Raw genomic sequence first — 19794 nt, 5'->3', positions numbered from 1 at the left:
ATGATGGGGGGCTGGGGGGAACACCAGCTTTTCAGTCAGGATTCTTAACATCAGTCGTTTCTCCATTAACAATGCATCAGTATGTGTTTTACTCTGTGCCAACTCAGACTTACGAGTCTGTCAGCCTTCCCTTAAACACTTTGCAAGGAGTTGATTGAATACATCTTACTATTGAAAGAAACATGATAAATGAAGTCACACAAATATGGCAACTAGCAAAATTATAATGATCATCCTGGAATTTGCACTTCTGTGTTGATAACAAACAAATCTCTAAAGCTGAAATTGCAAATACCAGTAATAATCCGAAAGATATTTTAGGGCGAGGACTGAAGGTATGCCTCAATTCATACCAAGTAAAATGCTGAGCATTCTGCCTTATTATGAGGCTGGTCCTCCAAAGGGGGAATTCTGGGGAGTGTTTTGATCTAGGATAACTACTCCCTAGTTGTTTAGCTCTTTTCACAACCAGCAGAAGGTTCCCATGCTGGTATCCACACACTAGTCCCCATTCTACCCGAGAATTAGAAAATCAACAGAGGCAAGGTCAATGTACTTCTTTCCCCAACAGTAACACATGCCACACTTTCTATCTCAATTACAGTCCTTTCTTTTATTGGAGTTCCAAATTTTAAAAACTGAAAGCAATCATTCAGTGGTTCAGATAAAAGAAAAGCATCTTTACCTGAGTTACCCATCAGGCCTACTCCGACCTGCCCTAGCTCTTCCCAGAACAAGTTTCTGGGTATCTAAACAAAACTGTTCGCATGTCGACTCCATTAAAAGTCATCTCTACTACAGGGGTCAACTAACTATGAGAACAGTTCTTCTCATACCTATTAAATGTACACAGTCCACAGGGAGACCTCTATAGAGGTCTACAAAATGCTCTCCAGAGTAGTTTTCTTTGGGGCCCAATAAGGTAGAGATTTCCTGCAAGGATTTATTTTTTTTCCCCCAGACTTAGGGTTATTTATAGGGTCTTTCACTTATACAAGTTCCCTGGTGTACAAGAACTGATCATTGAGAGAAGTTTTTCTCATTCAGAGAATTCATAAGGTCCTTCATCAGATTTTTTTTTTGGGGGGGGTTGCAAACCCAAGAAGGCTCTCCCCTTAATGCTTCTGCCACATTCAAGGCAAATACACAAATTTTCACCTGTATGGCTTCTTTGATAGGTAATAAAGTCAGTTATGTTGAGGCTTTTTTCACAACTGTTGGATTTTGTTTCCAATGGGGCTTTCTATATCCAATGAGGCGTGCATACTGTCTGAAGCACTGTTTCACAGGGCATTAAAAAAATATCGTCCTCTGATCTGAATTCTCTTGGAATGAGGAGAGGTGAGCACTGCTAGTGAGCTTTCTCACATTCACCGAACTTGTAAGTTTCCCACCTGTATAAATCCTCTTGTGGGTGATCAGACATGAGCATGGACTGAAGGTTTTCCAAAAACTCAGGGCATTTGTAAGGTTTCTCACTGGAGTGATTGATACGGTTCTGTAAAGACAGTTCTCTGGTCAAACCATTTCTCAAGTTCCTACAACTGTAGATTTTCTGGTCCCCAATAAAGTCTGAGCTCTGAGGAAAGTCTGAGATTTGCTTTGAGTTCTCCATCTTCAATGAGTTCTCTTACATTGTAAATACATATCTATATATATATTTTTTATGGTATAATAACTTCTTGTCTGGTCAAGACATCTGTGAGGCTTCTGATACATGGGGAGGGCTGAGCTCAAGACCCTTCTCAGCCACATTACAGATATATGGTTTTTCAACGATGTGGATTGTCTGTTGTTGAAGAAGGGCTGAGCTCTGGTGAAAGCTTTTATCACAGACACTGTATTTATAATGCAGTTCCTCTGTCTGAGTTCTCATTTTCTGTTGGGCAACGAAGTCCATGCCTAGGAGGAAGCCACTCTCACATGCAGACCACTGATGTGGTTTCTCTTCCATGTGAATTCTTTGATGCACAATAAGGTCTGAACTACAGCTGAAGCTCTTCTCATATTCAAGGCATTTAAAAGTGTGAGTGTGAGTTGCCTGGTGCCTGATGAGGTTGGCACTCCGGGTAAAACTTCTCATACATTCCAAGCATTTATACGGCTTCTCACCTGTGTGGACTCTCTGGTGTACAATAAGGTCCGATTTCTGGCCAAAGCACTTCTCACAGGCACCACACTTATAGGGTTTCTCCCCAGTATGTACTCTCTTATGAACAATAAAGGCTGACCGGTGTCGGTAACTTTTCTCACACTTATTACATTTGTAGGGTCTTTCACCAGTATGAGTTCTCTGGTGGCTAATAAGATCGGATTTCCCACTAAAAGCTTTTTCACACTCCAGACACTTAAATGGTTTCTCACCCGTGTGAGTTCTTCGGTGCCTTATGAGGTTTGTACTTCGGCTGAAGCATTTATCACACTCACTACACAGATACGGTTTCTCGCCTGTATGGCTTCGCTGGTGGACAAGCAGATCAGAGCTCTGACCAAAATTCTTGCCACAGATATCACATGTATAGAATTTTTTACCTGCATGCGTTCTCTGGTGTCCTGAAAGGGCTAAGTGGTGCCAAAAGCTCTTCTCACATTTGCTACATTTATAAGGTTTCTCATAACTATGGATCCTCTGATGTGAAATAAGATCTGAGCTTTGGATGAAGGTTTTCTCACACATATCACATCTATAAGGTTTCTCCCCAGTGTGGGTTCTCTCACACATAATAAGAGCTAAGTTTTCACAAAAGTTTTGCTCACGTTCAAGGCACTGGTATATCTGATCATCTATTTGAGTAATCTCATGCACATGAATAAAAATCTTTTTACCCTTCTGAGGGCATACATGATATATTTTCCTTTTTTGAGTTCTCTGATTATATCTCTCTTCTGAAGTGTACATTTTCTATGGCTCTCTCCTAGGGAGTTTTCCACTGGTCTTCCTGACCCATCATTTTCTTCATAGTCATTTTCTTGATAAGGACTTGAAAGATATATCTGTCTTAGGCCTTTTAGTCATGAGCAGTTCCTCTTTACAAGTTTCCAGCATCACATGCACTCGTTCTTTACGTGGTATTTACAACCCTGTGAGACAAAGAAGAAATATTATTTATATTTCCATAACTAACACGCTCAAAATTAAAACTGCTGTAGAAAAGAGAGAATTTCTGCATCAAATTCCACATGGGCTCTACGTTTCACAGGGGTTGAAAGCAATAAGTTTTTCTCTAACTAAAACAAACCAGCAACACATACATGGAAAGTACCAGGAAGAATTGTTTCTTTAATCAACTCAAGTGATCTCAAAACCAGGATTCCTCCTCTTCCCTTGATTCAACTGAGTAATCAAGACATCTAATAATCAATATGCCTGCTCTTGAGGAAAACAACCCAAAAGGGACTATGAATACCTGTGCAGTCCTTTCTGTAGAATGTTTGGAAGGAAATGGTTAATGATTACTAGAATTCTCAGTGTAAAGAGAGAAAAAAGTTTCTCTTACTATCATCCTAGCTGTGTGATGTCTGGCAAGTTTCTTAATCACTCTGTGGCTAGTTTTTTCATTTATAAAATGGATGAATGATGGAAGTTATCTCACATCACTGAGTTGAATAATAAGTTAGTATTTCATTGGAAGCATTCTGTGTTAGCTCTTATAATAACTATTATGATAAAGGGATCTAAGATTCTGCTTTGATATGACCATAAGAGCACAAACCTTGCTCAAAAAGAAAAATGACTGTAGTTAAAAGCCTGGGCTTCAAACCTTTCTTTAATGCCAGGCTTTTCTTTGTACAGTGAAGGGATACGGCACAGATTTTCTTGTTTTTAGAGGGATGCACATGTACTGAAATACCCAAAGATTGAGCATCTTAAAGAAGTCCTTATACACAGAAAGATCACAATTATATAATTATCCTTTATAACATTTGAAAAGGGCCCTGTGCTCAGAGTCCAACCAACTACTCCTCTTCCCCAGTAAGACAGACAATCGCATCTTCAAATGACTGGGAGATTAAAAAGGAGAGACAGACAGAAGAGAGACACTGAGGTCTTTCGTGTTGTTGTTGTTTAGTCTCTAAGTGGTGTCCAACTCTTTTGCAACCCCATGGACTGTAGCCCACCAGGCTCCTCTGTCCATGCAATTTCTCAGGCAAGAATACTGGAGTGGGTTGCTATTTGCTTCTCCAGGGGCTCTTCCTGACCCAGGGATTGAATCCTTGTCTCCTGCACTGGAAGGTGGATTCTTTATCACTGAGCTGCCCGAGGTCTTTCTTCTCAGGCCCTATCTTCTGTAAGGCTACACCACTAGATAAGTTAAAAGATTCAAGACCAACAGGAAATACAGGAATATAGACTAACACTAAGGAAAACAACAGGCTGACAAGGGAGAAACAGATAAATGTAATAAGCTATTGTATTTATCAACTGCCAATGATTATTAAAGAAGAAACATGAGAAACAGAGGGGAAGAAACACCACTTTCCATATCCTTCACACGTACTCTTCAATGATCATTTCATGTTTGACCACCTCATATATTCAAACCCCCTCCTCTGTCACCTAAGGAATAAAAACTGACGACTATGCTTTTGATTTTACCGAGAAAAAATCTAAGGAAGGAAAAAAACAAAAACATAAAAAACACTTGCACATGCTCCCACCACAACAACCAACCTCTTGCAAGTGTGGTCAAGGACTCCATCTTTCCTTCTGATACCATGGATGACAAACTGCCCCTGCTCAATCTAAGGACAATCTGTTGGTCGGGGTATTGGATTCCACCCCCTTTTCACCGCAAGGACATCACTCCTGCAATTCTATCCTCTCTCTTCTGCAATACCAATTTGTTCTTTTCCACTAAATCATACTAATCAGCAAACTAGTTGTTACCTCTCCTAAAACAAAAGCACCAAGAAACTTCTCTCAACCATTTCATCCTCGAGCTACTCTCACTTCTTTCTCTTTACAGCAAAATTCCTCAAAAGAAATCAATCTGTTCATTGTCTTTAATTCTTATCTTAAATCTTATCAAGGTTTCTGGAACATACTGCAAATACTTGCTTTCACTGCTCCAACAAAACTGCTATTAGAATCTAAAAGCCCCTAGGAAATCTGACGCCTAGCTACCCCTCTGACACACTTCCCTGCTCTTCTCATTTGTACTGCATGCCAGTCATCTTGATCTCCTTGCTTTTGTTCAAACAATCCAGGTTCACTTCTATTTCAAGGTCTTTATGCTTGTAAGTCTCTCACTGCTAAAGTGCTCAAGATCTTCCAGGCTCCCTTCCTCATCTCACTCTAATCTTTGATAAACTGTGGTATTCTCAGTAAGGCCATAACTGACCATCCTAATTTCAATTATGACACATCTCCATCACAGATGACCCACACATGCAACACCCCTCGTCTCGTTTCATGTCTTATTTTTCTCCATAGAACGTAAGCCCCTTAAAGGACAAGGATTTTAGTTCATTTCATTTGTTGCTATTTCTCTAGCACCTGTGACACTGTCTGGCACAGAGCAAGTATGTTCACATATAATGAGGTACTCTGTAACTGTGAAACAGGATGAAGGCAACTTTTCTGAACTGATGTGGAGTAGTTTTCAGGATAAATTGCAAATTTTAGAAAGCACTGGTGTAAAAAAGTATGCTACATTTTCTGTAAGAATGAAGTAGAAATTTAAAAAACTACACATGGATCTATTCATTTGGTCAAAAAGAAACTTAGAAAAGACAGAACTAATGAGGAGTTTGGTTATTACAAGGCAGATGGAAATGGGATCAAAAGGACAGGAAAGTGAAACTGGTACCAAAGGGTGAAGGAAAGAGAAAGAAATATATACTCTTCTTTAGTATATATTTTTGTAAAAACACACATTTTAACTTTTTAAACTGTTACATTTCACATATTCAATAAATAAATAAACAGAAAAGCTAGGGGAGAAAATAATTAAAATAGAATTCAAATAAAAACAAAGACGTCTGTATTTCAAATTAATAATAAAACCACCCAGGAGGGAGAAAATAACTTAAAAATTCTGTAATACAGTATTAGAATTATATAAACTCAAACTAAAGATAAAAAGAACTATAAACAATTACTGAACTGTAATTAGTAGGAGTTTTCCCCCATGTTGGTAAAGGTTCACTACTAATGCACAGACTAGGAATGACAAAATAATATAATGGCAACCAGATGTCTCACTGTCAGATAAGGGAGTCAGAAACACAGAAAAGAGAAAGGCTAGAATGAACTCTATATCTACAGTGTTTAACTAGAATTAGAAGTATCAGTAGGAAGTCAAGGTTTTGAAGTACACACAGAAAAAATAGAAATGTTAAAGTATATATATATTGTCTCCTAATGTCTGCTGAGAGATCACAGAAACAATGAAATCACAGTAGTAATGAGCATACCAAGCACTCAGATTTTAGTTTCTAAACACCGTTTCCCACTGAAAGGAACCAGGGCTCACTGGAGAAATGGCTAATTTCAGGGTTTAGAAACTACACAATGAACCTGGAACATCTTGTTGTTCCAAAAAATAAGGAAGTGCTCAAAAAGTGGTGATAATATGCTAAGAGGACCAGAAGCCTCACTGAAGGGGCTGCCACTACACAAATCTGGAACAAATAACATTAAAATAAATACAGACAGTAAAAATTAGTAATACAGTAAGAATCGATGAATTCATACTCATTTAAAAAGTGAATAAATAGTAAGGGAGAAGGGAAAGTTTTTTCCTTTATTAAAGAAGCCAAAAATTAAATGTAGAAGAAATGATGGAATTAAAAACATCACATGTCTAATCAAAAGAAGAACAATAATTGTTTCAGGCAAATACAGTGGATGAAAAGTTTTATGAGAATCAGGATATTTACACAATCAGAATATATCTTCCCACTAGACATTTAATAATTACAAAGACCAAAAAAAAGTAATTTCATAGAAACCTGGAAGATGCCATCTTAACTAATGATCAGTTAACATCATCAATAACAAGATATAAAATTGTCTCCTAATAAGACACAAAGAGAGGAACAAACATTGAACATTGTAACCTGAATCTCATCAGGAGGAAACACTAGACAAAGCCAAATTGAAGGAAATTCTGCCAAATAAATGGCTTAAACTTAAAAAAAAAAGTCAAAGTTATGGAAGACAAAATCTGAGAATATGTTCCACAATAAAGACATGACAATTAAATGAAATGGGTGATGGTGGATTGGATCTTGGACAACAAAAATAACTTGTTTTTCTTTTCCTAAAATGACATTAGTGGAACAACTGGCTAAACTCTAATAATATCTCAAGATCAAATAGTATTATACAAAAGCTAATTTCCTAACTTTGATAACTGTAATGATAATAAAAAGAGAATAGACTTGTTTTTAGGGAATAAATAATTAAGTATTTAGGACAGGCTTTTTCAACGAGCATTCTGGGAAAGAATGAAGTCCTATGGAAAATGATTTGAGTAACTATTTTTTTAATTCTCTAAAAGATGCATATAGCTAGTAGCACTACATGGGAGAGAAGTTAATTCATTAAATACCTATGACTTTAGGATTTAATTCTCTTAGGATTTTAGGGCTTAGCATCTGTTAGGACTTTAGGACTTAATTCTCTCATCGTTTGAGATGAGGCATTATGTCTGTAACTTACTTTCAAAAGGTTCAGAAAAAAAATGTACACAAAGGTACATGTATGTACAGAGAAGTAAGCGGACAGACTCATAAAACAAATACAGTAAAATGTTAACACTTAGGGACTGTGGGTGAAGGGTGTATGAGCATTCTTGTATTATTTTACAACTTTTTGTAAATATGAAATTATTTCAAAATTTAAATGTATCTTATCTTGTGTTTCAAAAACATGGGAGCTGAGAGTTGGTATCCTATGCTAGCTGAAGTTGAATATTCAAACCCTGGAATCAGATTTTGGTTCAAATTCCCACTATGTTCTTTTATAGCTATGAGAACTTGGGTAAGTTACTTTCTTTAGCTTTTATTTCCCTTTTGATAAAATAAGGAAGATACTATTACATGTCTTAAGGAGTTGCCATGAGAACAAGGATACTGTCAATAAAGGACCTGGCTCAGGACCTGGGTGCTCAATTAACAGATGTTCAGTAATGGCAGGTTCTATTATTTTCTTAATTCCATCTTCAGGGTCAAAAAAACCCTAACATTTCTTGAGGTCATCCTCTGTGTCTGTCTCTTATGCACAGCCTTGTTCAAAATGCATTAAACTAATGAATTAGATAATAAATAATGAAATAACTCAATCAGTTAATGATTAATATGAGGATTATGCAAAAACTAGAAAAAAAACATTTACAGAGAAATGTTAGAAGGAAAAGGAAGACTTCAGAATCACAGCTAAGTAAAACTCTGGAGTCATGCAAACAGCTACTATAAGACAGTGGTTTTCTGGGAGTTCTATCTTATTAAAATGTGTACTACTGTTACTCCTTGGAAGGAAAGTTATGACCAACCTAGATAGCATATTAAATAGCAGAGACATTACTTTGCCAACCAAGGTCGGTCTAGTCAAGGCTATGGTTTTTCCAGTGGTCATGTATGGATGTGAGAGTTGGACTGTGAAGAAAGCTGGTTGCCGAAGAATTGATGCTTTTGAACTGTGGTGCTGGAGAAGACTCTTAAGAGTCCCTTGGACTGCAAGGAGATCCAACCAGTCCATTCTAAAGGAGATCAATCCTGGGTGTTCATTGGAAGGACTGATGCTAAAGCTGAAACTGCAATACTTTGGCCACCTCATGCGACGAGTTGACTCACTGGAAAACACTGATGCTGGGAGGGATTGGGGGCAGGAGGAGAAGGGGACGACAGAGAATGAGATGGCTGGATGGCATCACCGACTCGATGGACATGAGTTTGAGTGAACTCCGGGAGTTGGTGATGGACAGGGAGGCCTGGCGTGCTGTGATTCATGGGGTCACAGAGTCGGACACGACGGAGCGACTGAACTGAACTGAACTGACTGTTAAGGTCAATAGAAGAGTTAGAGTATAAACGTACAATTCTGAATATGGTCATAGCCTGGTAAATGAATTATAATATTCCCTAATTTTATCAGTTCAGGGTGTCATATTTGCCCTAAATAGCCAATAATTTGTAGGGCACCAAGAAAAAAAAATTAAAAATAAGGAAACCATTTTCTTATTCATATTTGAGTCTTTTAGATGGATGTCAGCACCTAGGAAATAATATACAGTCTGGCTGTCAAAATTTAAACTAAATCATGATACTTCCCTACTGAAAAATACTGTAACTGTTTCTACCACACTAACAATAAAACCTAAGGTTCTCACTGCACCACCTAATGTAGTTTTTCTGCCTCCCATCAGAATCGCTACACTTGCTCCATCCACCTAGAATGCTTTTCACCCAAGGAGTTTGCTCCTTTATTTGACTCAAGTCTCTGAGTGAAAATTATTTCCTCAAAAAGAGGCACATCTTGGCAACTTTAACTAAAATAGCTATGTCCCCTTAGCATGTATTATCATCCAACTTTGTGGTATTTTATATCTGTTCATTTGTTTCTCTCTCCTATTAGAGTATAACTTTCATTATGGTTAGGACTTCAGTCTTTTGTTCACTGCAATATTCCTAGTGTCTAGAATATGTCTGTTGAATGAATGAAAAATATGAATGAATATCAGAACCAAAAAAGAGTCATTCTCATCCTCTAAGCCTCAGTAGCAATCTAGGCTAGGCTAACAGCCCTAGCTGTTCCAAATGGCAAACCAAAATATATCCTTCAAGTCTCAGCTTCAGAGTACCCTTTGCTAAGAGGTTTCTCTTATCTCATCCTAGGAGAAGACTGGTTCTCACTTCATGGCTAGGATTGGAGTGCACAAAAGAGGCAGGCTGGCAGTAAAAGTCCAAGCAGACAGGCTGAGTGTAGAACTTCAAAGACTAAGGCCATCCTTACAGTTAAAGGATGTATGGGACAAGGAGATTAAAGTCAATAAAGCACTATCTATTAATGCTTACTGTGTCAGGCCCCAGGCTAGGGATTATCTCATTTATTTTTCAATGATTACATGGATTATCTCATCTTTCCAAGATTGTAAAATAGGTATTAAGAGCAATGTTTGTACCTTACAGATAGAAAAATGATGCTCACGGCAGTTAAATAACTAAGAACTCACAGCTAGTAAATAGCAGAGCCAGGATGTAAATATCCATCTTCTGACTCCAGAGCCTGCAACGAGTATACTGTCTTTTGGGGGCTGCAAATCAATCATGAAGGAATAATTAAAAGCCTATGGTGAATAAGCATGTTGGAAAGGAGTAGAAAATACACTAACACTGGTAGGCAGGGTTACCTCAGGAGCTAAGAAAGGGACACGTATCTTCTTTCCAAGTATCTTATCCCATTCCTTCTTGTTCTCCTCCAGTTTCCCTCACTTGTCCCCTAAAACTCCATCATTTATATAGAAACACAGTTTGCTATGCTACTTACCATAACAAGAAAGACTCAAGACTGTCTTCCTTTTGGCTCCAAAAGGTCTCCAGTCCATAGTTATTAACAATACTCAATTCTTCCCTCTCCTGGAGGAAAAGTCAAAAATGTAGACATTTTAAATTTTTGTGAAATTTTTAATTTTTCTGGCGCTGGACATCTAAAAATTGGTTCCCTTTACTTCCCAGTCTGGTCAGTATCTTTCAATCATAACTTACCTCTTCCCACCTCTCCTCACATTGTTTTCTCCCAGAGAGCTCTAGACAAAATATTGAGAGTCCTTCTGGGTAATGACTAACTTCATAATAAAGCCCTGAATCCTGTTCTACTTGTTTCAATTTTTCGCCTCTGCTAAGTGTATTATCTCAACTTCTGCGGTCAATGACCCATTCTTCTACCACTATAAACCTCCAGATGCAGTTGATAAGTGCATATGACACAAAGTTGTATATAATGTCGGTTTCCAATAATAATTATGGGAAGATTAAACCAGATTCTTCTGCATACAGACTGGATGAAACATGACCGATCTCTGCCTTAAAGATGGGGATGGGCGGTGGGTGAACTCCATTCACGTCCTTGCTTTTTTTCCCCTGAGTGAAAGATACAGAGCGCTTAGAAATGTGCCCGGCAGTGTTTACCATTATTGTCTCCAGGAACGATAGTACTATGCTTCTCTTCTTTCAACTTTTCATTGATCGCCTTTCAGTCCGCCCTCGGGGGGGTTTCCAGACCCTGCACCGTCGCGAGGAACAGAGGCTGCTCCTATCAGGCAGAGGCCGAGGGGTCTCGAGTCCCGCCGAACCCCTCCACACACCCTTGGGCCTCGCAGGCCATGCCCCTCCCAAGCCCCGCGGGCCGCGCTTACCCCGGCTGCAGCCGGCGCCGCCCCTCCTCCTGGGAGGGCACTTCCGGTTACTCTCCGGACACTCGGGGTTTGGTTTTCCTGGCGGCCGCAGGCTCCGGACGGTGAACCTAAGGGCCCACCTTCGGGAAAAGAAGGAAAGCAAACCTGGGAGGCCGACGAGAGCCAGGAGCATCCTTCTTTGCGCGGCTCGGCGAGGGTAGCTCGGGCCAGGCCATCCAGTGTGCGATTTAAGGGCCAACCAGGCCAGCTAGCCTCCCGAGCCCTTTCAGCCTGGCTGGGAAGCGGCCGGCGCAGCCCCGCCCCCGAGGATCACATGATCTCCCCGGTTCCGAGACCAGGGCGCTCCATCCCGGCCTCTGGGCCAATAGGGACCGAGCCTTTGAAATGGGGGGCGGGGCCCTGGGGCGCCTGCGCTCCTGGGCCCGTGGTGTTTCGGGGCGGAGCTCAAGGGAACTCTGCTTAAGGGTACTTTCTGACTCTGCGGAGATATGCGGGCTGAGTAGAGGACCCCACTGCCAGCTTGTCTAAGAAGCAACCCTGTTTATATTACAGTTTCCGACTTCTGTTCTCTTTTCTCAAGGCTGTTGAAAGAGAACTGTAGGCCAGAGTAGCGTCACAAGAGATGGATGTCTCCGACCATGGGGAAAACACCCGGGAAGGATCTGAAAGAAATTGTCTCCCAAAGCACAGTGGAAGCGTTCCGTCACCTAAGATGTGGCCAGAGTGATGGATGAAATGCTTTAAAGAGCGGGTAGTGTTGGCTCTGTGTGGGTACAGGAAACTGCAGAGCAGGCTGGAACTGCTGTGATCGTAGGAGGTTTCCCAGTCCTTTATGATTGTGCTCCAGGGCTGGAATCAACTTAAGTAATCACTTGTTTGGGTTGGAGCAGAAATGAGCTTTATTTCAGATTGAAGTAAATGTATCTATATATGCATCTCCCCCTGCTCAGTTGTTCAATGAAAAAAAGTTTACTGAAAGACATCAAAGGGGAAGGATGAGTACTGGGAATATAGAGAACAAAAGCCTGGATAATGTGACCAAAGACTTGAACTGGGAGCACAATACTGAGATTAGGGAATGGTGAGAGCATCATCAGGGTCTTAACACTCTTCAGTTCAGTCGTTCAGTTGTGTCCCACTCTTTGCAGCCCCATGGACTGCAGCACGCCAGGCTTCTCTGTCCATCACCAACTCCCGGAATTTACTCACACTCATATCCACTGAGTGGGTGATGCCATCCAACCATCTCATCCTCTGTCGTCCCCTTCTCCCACCTTCAATCTTTCCCAGAATCAGGGTCTTTTCCAATGAGTCAGTTCTTCACATCAGGTGGCCAAAGTATGGAGCTTCAGCTTCAGCATCAGTCCTTCCAATGAATATTCAGGACTGATTTCCTTTAGGATGGATTGGTTGGACGTCCTTGCAGTCCAAGGGATGCTAAAGAGTCTACTCCAGCACCACAGTTCAAAAGCATCAATTCTTTGGCCCTCAGCTTTCTTATAGTCCAGCTTTCACATCCATACATGACTACTGGAAAAACCATAGTTTTGACTAGATGGACCTTTGTTGGCAAAGTAATGTCTCTGCTTTTTAATATGCTGTCTAGGTTGGTCATAACTTTTCTTCCAAGGAACAAGCATCTTTTAATTTCATGGCTGCAGTCACCATCTGCAGTGATTTTGGAGCCTCCCCGCAAATAAAGCCCCCCTGAAAATGAACACTGTTTCCACTGATTTCCCATCTGTTTGCCATGAAGTGATGGGACCAGATGCCATGATCTTAGTTTTCTGAATGTTGACTTTTAAGTCAACTTTTTCATTCTCCTCTTTCACTTTCAACAAGAGGCTTTTTAGTTCTTCACTTTCTGCCATAAGGGTGGTGTCATCTGCATATCTTAGGTTATTGATATTTCTGGCAATCTTGATTCCAGATTGTGCTTCATTCAGTCCAGCATTTCTCATGATGTGCTCTGCATATAAGTTAAATAAGCAGGGTGACAATATACAGCCTTGACGTACTCCTTTCTGGATTTGGAACCAGTCTGTTTTTCCATGTCCAGTTCTCACTGTTGCTTCTTGACCTGCATACAGATTTCTCAGGAGGTGGGTCAGGTGGTCTGGTATTTCCATCTCTTTAAGAATTTTCCACAGCTTGTTGTGATCCACACTGTCAAAGACTTTGGCATAGTCGGTAAAGCAGAAGTAGATGTTTTTCTGGAACTCTCGCTTTTTCGCTGATCCAATGGATGTTGACCATTTGTCGCTAGAGCGACTTTGAGGAGGCCAAGGGCAAATGAGAAGCCACAGCAAGACAGTAGGAGGGGCGAAATCGTGTTTAGAATCAAACCCCATACCCTCCAGAGACACTGAGAGGGCTCAAACATACCTTAACACTCTTACATTCAAGATAAACTAATTATGTTCCTAATTCTGGAATTCTTCCCCAGAGGAGCTGCAGCTTAGTTTTATGTTTGTTTTTAATGAAAATTTCTAAGTAAGGCCCAAATATTCTATACAGAGCCTTTTTAATATTTGAAATAATTTTTAATAACTTCAGAGCATGTGATCTATTCCAGACGTTGTTCTCATTGTACATGTATTATCATATTATTGTGTTGAGTCACTAAATCACATCCAACTCTTTTGCTATCCCCATGGACTGTAGCCTGCCAGGCTTCTCTGTCCATGGAATTTCCCAGGCAAGAATGTTGGAGTGGGTTGCCATTTACTTCTCCAGGGGATCTTGCTGCACCCAGGGATGGAACCCATGTTTCTTGCATTGTAGGCAGAGTCTTTACCACTGAGCCACCAGTACCTCCTATTATCTCTATAACTTGTAACAAAAATTCTGTAAGATGTTTGTTATTATTTTTATCTTAGGAGGAAACTGGTGCAGGAAGAGATTGAGTTACTTGCCCAGGATCACACACTTAGTAACTAGTGAAGCTGAAATATGAACAGTCATACCAGAGCCTGTGTTTGCCAGGATTGTATTATATGGCTACATCAATAGTAGTGACTGTATTGCAGTAAAATATTGAATTCTGATCCCTGCATTGTGTATAGGAAGGTCTCAGTAAGTGTTGAACTGAACTCTATAGCTTTTTCTTTAAAGATACATTGACCCAAGCAAAGAGCTCATTTTATTCATTGTTTCATTTACTCAACAGATGTTTATTGAACACTTCCAGTTCACCAGACAGTAGGCTGAATGTTAGGAATTTAAAGGTAGGAAAGACTCAGTTCCATTCCTCTGAGGCTTCACAGCACCAGGTGTCACATGGTGTGACAAAGGTAGAAGTTCCATAAAGTAGTGTGGGAACAGGGAGAAGGCACACTTATTTGAGAAAGGGTCAGAAATTACTCTGTACAACGTGGGACTTGAGGTGAAGCTCGAAGAGTAGAAGGAAGGAGTTGAAGATGGGGCTGGAATGGAGAATGGGAAATAGGTCAGAGATTTTCTAATGTGATTTCAATTCATGAATTTTATATTGTAGGAAATGGGAACCCATTCATAGAATAGTTCAGTTATCCCCAAACTTAAAATCTTTAAAAGTATGATTTTGTTTTAGTCTTTAAATACAGAGAGTGGCAAAACAGGAAGCCTGGAAATCAAGATAAAGAATAAGAAGGAGCAGCCAGCAAATTAGGAAAATGAACAAAAATAGGTCATGACAATCAAGGGAGAATTTCAATTAAAAGGTTGTTGAGAACAAACGGGATGAGACAGCACCAAAGATTATTGGATAAGGTTTACATTCTAATTACTATCTTCTAGGTGATGTTTTAAACACTTTATAGTATTAGCTCACTTAATCATCCAACAACCCTATGTGTTTTAGTCCTTACAATAAGCCCCTGTTATAAATGAGGAAGATGAGGTACAAAACTTGGGCAAAATCATGCAGTTGATAAGAAGCAGAATGGGGATTTAAATTCTGGGGGATCTGGCTTCTAAGTCTGTGCTTGTTACCACTACTCTATTCTGTCTCTCTAAAGCGGCTCTGTGGAGTTTAGTAAAAAAGAGGTTTTCATCTTTAGTAAGGGCAGCTTCTGTGGAGTCTGGTGGAAAGGGAAGTAGAGAATACAGGCAGTATCATCATCTTCTGAAACATCTTTCAGAAGCTTCGCTATGAAGATGAAGAAAGACCATCTCTAGCATAGAACACAGGACTTAAACTCAGGGCCTGAGGCTTCAGGGTGCAGGAGATTTTAATGTGTTGTTAAAGGGAAAAGTCAATAGAGAGGCTCAGGATTCAGGAAAAGGGTATTTGATGTAGAGAGGCCACTTAGGAGACAGGAGAGGCTGGCAATTGCAGTACAAAGAGGAATTAGCCTTGAACAGAAAGTATCAGAGATCAAAGCAGAGAAGTGTATCTGTATTGCTTTGGTCTTGTTCAGAAATGATTAAATCCAAATTAAAAACCAGTAACCTGACCTGCCTCCTGAGAAATCTGTTTGCAGGTCAAGAAACAACAGTGAGAACTGGACCTGGAACAACAGACTGGTTTCAAATAGGAAAAGGAGTACCTCAAGGCTGTATATTGTCACCCTGCTTATTTAACTTATATGCAGAGTACATCATGAGAAATGCTGGACTCGATGAAGCACAAGCTGGAATCAAGATTGCCAGGAGAAATATCAATAATCTCAGATATGCAGATAACACCACCCTTATGGCAGAAAGTGAAGAAGAACTAAAAAGTCTCTTGCTGAAATTGAAAGAAGAGAGTGAAAAAGTTGGCTTAAAAGTCAACATTCAGAAAACTAAGATCATGGCACCCGGTCCCATCAATTCATGGCAAATAGATGGGGAGACAGTGGAAATTGTGAGAGACTTTATTTTGGGGGGCTCCAAAATCACTGCAGATGGTGACTGCAGCTATGAAATTAAAAGACGCTTGCTCCTTGGAAGAAAAGTTATAACCAACCTAGACAGCATATTAAAAAGAAGAGACATTACTTTGCCAACAAATGTCTGTCTAGTCAAAACTATGGTTTTTCCATAGTTGGAAAAACGTATGGATGTGAGAATTGGGCTATAAAGAAAGCTGAGCGCCGAAGAATTGATGTTTTTGAACTGTGGTGCTGGAGAAGACTCTTGAGAGTCCCTTGGACAGCAAGGAGGTCCAACCAGTCAATCCTAAAGGAAATCAGTCCTGAATATTCCTTGGAAGGACTGATGCTGAAGCTGAAACTCCATTACTTGGCCACCTGATGTGAAGAACTGACTCACTGGAAAAGAGCATGATTCTGGGAAAGATTGAAGGTGGGAGGAGAAGGGGATGACAGAGGATGAGATGGTTGGATGGCATCACTGACTCGATGGACATGAGTTTGAGCAGGCTCCAGGACTTGGTGATGGATGGGAAAGCCTAGTGTGCTGCAGTCCATTGGGTAGCAAAGAGTCGGACACAGCTGAGCAACTGAACTCACTGACTGACTGAACTAATGTCTTTTTAGAAAATAAATCACATGCTTATGCTTCAACAACATCAATAGGATAGCATTGCTGTTTTTCACCTCCTGATTTCCTAGGGTATCTCATATTTTTCCACTGACATATAACCAAGCAAGAGGAGCATGAACAAATGCCTCAAAATGGCTTCTCACAGCTGTAAAATTCATTTGGGTATCTCATTTATCATTAAAATTTATGCAATTTGCAGTCTACCCTACGATCTATTGGGGCACTGGAAATAGGAAATTTTTTTAAAAAATTGGTTCCTATCATTACTAAATCTTAGTTGAACATGAAATAGGTATTTGCTTAGTTCATGAAAAATCTGTGAGACAAATTACTAATACTAATTTCCTCCCCCACATTCATGGTACTAACACCAGTCAGAGGTGACTTTTCTTTTCTACTTTACATAAACTTAAGCTCAGGTATCTTATAATACCCATTGTCTGTCAGTCAATCAAGATGGATTTTGCTTTGCTATCCCTGTGCATGAGACAGTCAGTTCAGTCACTCAGTCATTTCCGATTCTGCGACCTCATGGACTGCAGCACATCAGGCTTCCCTATCCATCACCAACTCCCGGAGCTTGCTCAAACTCATGTCCATTGAATCGTGATGCCATCTAGCCATCTCATCCTCTGTCATCCACTTCTCCTCCCATCTTCAGTCTTTCTCAGCATCAGGGTCTTTTCCAATGAGTCAGTTCTTTGCATCAGGTGGCCAAAGTATTGGAGCTTCAGCTTCAGCATCAGTCCTTCCAATGAATACTCAGGACTGATTTCCTTTAGGACTGACTGGTTTGATCTCCTTAAGGACCTTGAAATTTTCTGAAGTTCAGGCTGCTCAGAAGAGTAAATAAAGTGGAGATGGTACTCTGAAAAGCTAGAGGAAAAATCACAAGCATGAAGGTGGGGAATTAGCTCAAGTGGTAGAGCGCTCGCTTAGCATGTGAGAGGTAGTGGGATCGATGCCCACATTCTCCAGTTTTGGCTCCTTCAACTAAGGAGCTCCAAATGACAACCACAAATCTTGCAACCTATACAAAGAAATGAGAAAAGCAGACACGCTTTGCACTCTCCTCCGGGCAAGGATAAGACTGGTTCTACTACCCTTTTGGTATGTGTATCTACTCAATGCAGTCACTCAGTTGTGTCCGAGTCTTTGTGACCCCATGGACTGCAGCACGCCAGGCTTCCCTGTCTATCATCAACTCCCGGAGCTTACTCAAACTCATGTCCATTGAGTCAGTGATGCTTTCCAACTGACTCATCCTCTGTCATCCCCTTCTCCTGCCTTCAATCTTTCCCAGCATCAGGGTCTTTTCTAATGCATCAGTTCTCTGCATCAGATGTCTGAAGTATTGGAACTTCAGCTTCAGCATCAGTCCTTCCGGTGAATATTCAGGACTGATTTCGTTTAGGACTGATGACAAATTTAACTCAATAGGATATGAACTAGAAAAAATATCTGTACAAAGTTTCATAAGAATGTTGAAGGAAGTGGGTTATTCTGTCTAAAGGGATCAGAAGAGACTTGACAAAAAGAGATAGCAATCTATGGCTGTTAGGATTGCTTTGTTCCACAAAATATTCAGGAAACCAAGTTTCTTTCAGTTCACTGTCCACTATTCCTTCTGCAGGCTGAGGAATTATATCTTTAGGTTAATAAAAAAGCTTTTGTGCTCTTGTTGATGTTTGTTGATGTGTTTAAGACAAGAGAAGCTTTCAAAATAAATATAGAAGAAACTTTGGAAGTGGGGATAAGAGAAAAAAGAAGAAAAATCAAGTAAAACACAGTACAGAAGTATTAATAACTTGTGGCTCAATATATTGTTTTGTAAATTAATACATGGATCTTCTTTTGGAGGACAATTGCATATTAGCTCAGCATTCAGTTCAGTTCAGTTCAGTCGCTCAGTTGTGTGCGACTCTCCGCGACCCCATGAATCACAGCACGCCAGGCCTCCCTGTCCATCACCAACTCCCGGAGTTCACTTAAACTCATGTCCATCGAGTCGGTGATGCCATCCAGCCATCTCTTCTCTGTTGTCCCCTTCTCCTCCCGCCCCCAACCTTTCCCAGCATCAGAGTCTTTTCTAGTGAGTCAACTCGTCGCATGAGGTGGCCAAAGTATTGCAGTTTCAGCTTTAGCATCAGTCCTTCCAATGAACACCCAGGATTGATCTCCTTTAGAATGGACTGGTTGGATCTCCTTGCAGTCCAAGAGACTCTCAAGAGTCTTCTCCAGCACCACAGTTCAAAAGCATCAATTCTTCGGCGCTCAGCTTTCTTCACAGTCCAACTCTCACATCCATACATTACCACGGGAAAAACCATAGCCTTGACTAGACGGACCTTGGTTGGCAAAGTAATGTCTCTGCTTTTTAATATGCTATCTAGGTTGGTCATAACTTTCCTTCCAAGGAGTAAGTGTCTTTTAATTTCATGGCTGCAATCAGCATCTGCAGTGATTTTGGAGCCCCCAAAAATAAAGTTTGACACTGTTTCCACTGTTTTTCCATCTATTTCCAATGAAGTGATGGGACCAGATGCCATGATCTTAGTTTTCTGAATGCTGAGCTTCAAGCCAACTTTTTCACTCTCCTCTTTCACTTTCATCAAGAGGCTCTTTAGTTCTTCTTCACTTTCTGCCATAAGGGTGGTGTCATCTGCATATCTGAGGTTATTGATAGTTCTCCCGGCAATCTTGATTCCAGCTTGTGCTTCTTCCAGCCCAGCGTTCCTCATGATGTACTCTGCATATAGGTTAAATAAGCAGGGTGACAATATACAGCCTTGACGTACTCCTTTTCCTATTTGGAACCAGTCTGTTGTTCCATGTCCAGTTCTAACTGTTGCTCCCTGACCTGCATACAGGTTTCTCAAGAGGCAGGTCAGGTGGTCTGGTATTCCCATCTCTTTCAGAATTTTCCACAGTTTATTGTGATCCACACAGTCAGCTCAACATTAGC

At 40.4% G+C, this 19794-nt stretch overlaps 1 protein-coding gene and 1 non-coding gene across 5 annotated transcripts; one reads left to right on the top strand and one right to left on the bottom strand.

Annotated features, from left to right (window-relative positions):
* Positions 1 to 598: 598 nt before the first annotated feature.
* On the bottom strand, positions 599 to 11653 carry ZNF322 (zinc finger protein 322). Of its 4 annotated transcripts, none has more exons than XM_055406965.2 (4): positions 11361 to 11653; positions 11134 to 11257; positions 10493 to 10581; positions 599 to 3081 (listed from the first exon to the last, which is right to left on the bottom strand). In XM_055406965.2, the coding sequence occupies exon 4, from the start codon at positions 2897 to 2899 to the stop codon at positions 1691 to 1693; it is 1209 nt and encodes a 402-aa protein (XP_055262940.1). In that variant the 5' UTR covers positions 2900 to 3081; positions 10493 to 10581; positions 11134 to 11257; positions 11361 to 11653; the 3' UTR covers positions 599 to 1690. The 4 variants fall into 4 exon arrangements, with proteins under 4 accessions (XP_055262940.1, XP_055262941.1, XP_055262938.1 ...); XM_055406966.2 differs by having other exon boundaries at positions 11134 to 11227; XM_055406963.2 differs by lacking the exon at positions 11134 to 11257.
* A 6080-nt stretch (positions 11654 to 17733) lies between these two features.
* On the top strand, positions 17734 to 17806 carry TRNAA-AGC (transfer RNA alanine (anticodon AGC)). Its single transcript has one exon. It is a non-coding gene; the product is annotated as a tRNA-Ala (tRNA).
* The last annotated feature ends 1988 nt before the right edge of the window (positions 17807 to 19794 follow it).

Source organism: Moschus berezovskii, chromosome 23 (assembly GCF_049115385.1).
Source record: "Moschus berezovskii isolate FMDL1 chromosome 23, NW_MosBer_1.0, whole genome shotgun sequence".
NCBI lineage: Eukaryota > Metazoa > Chordata > Mammalia > Artiodactyla > Moschidae > Moschus > Moschus berezovskii.
Note: the sequence above shows the minus strand (reverse complement) of the source record. Positions and strands in the feature narration are given on the sequence as shown.

Coding starts and splice junctions, on each gene's coding strand:
- ZNF322 (XM_055406965.2), bottom strand. CDS start 2,899: ATGTACACTTCAGAAGAGAGATATAATCAGAGAACTCAAAAAAGGAAA.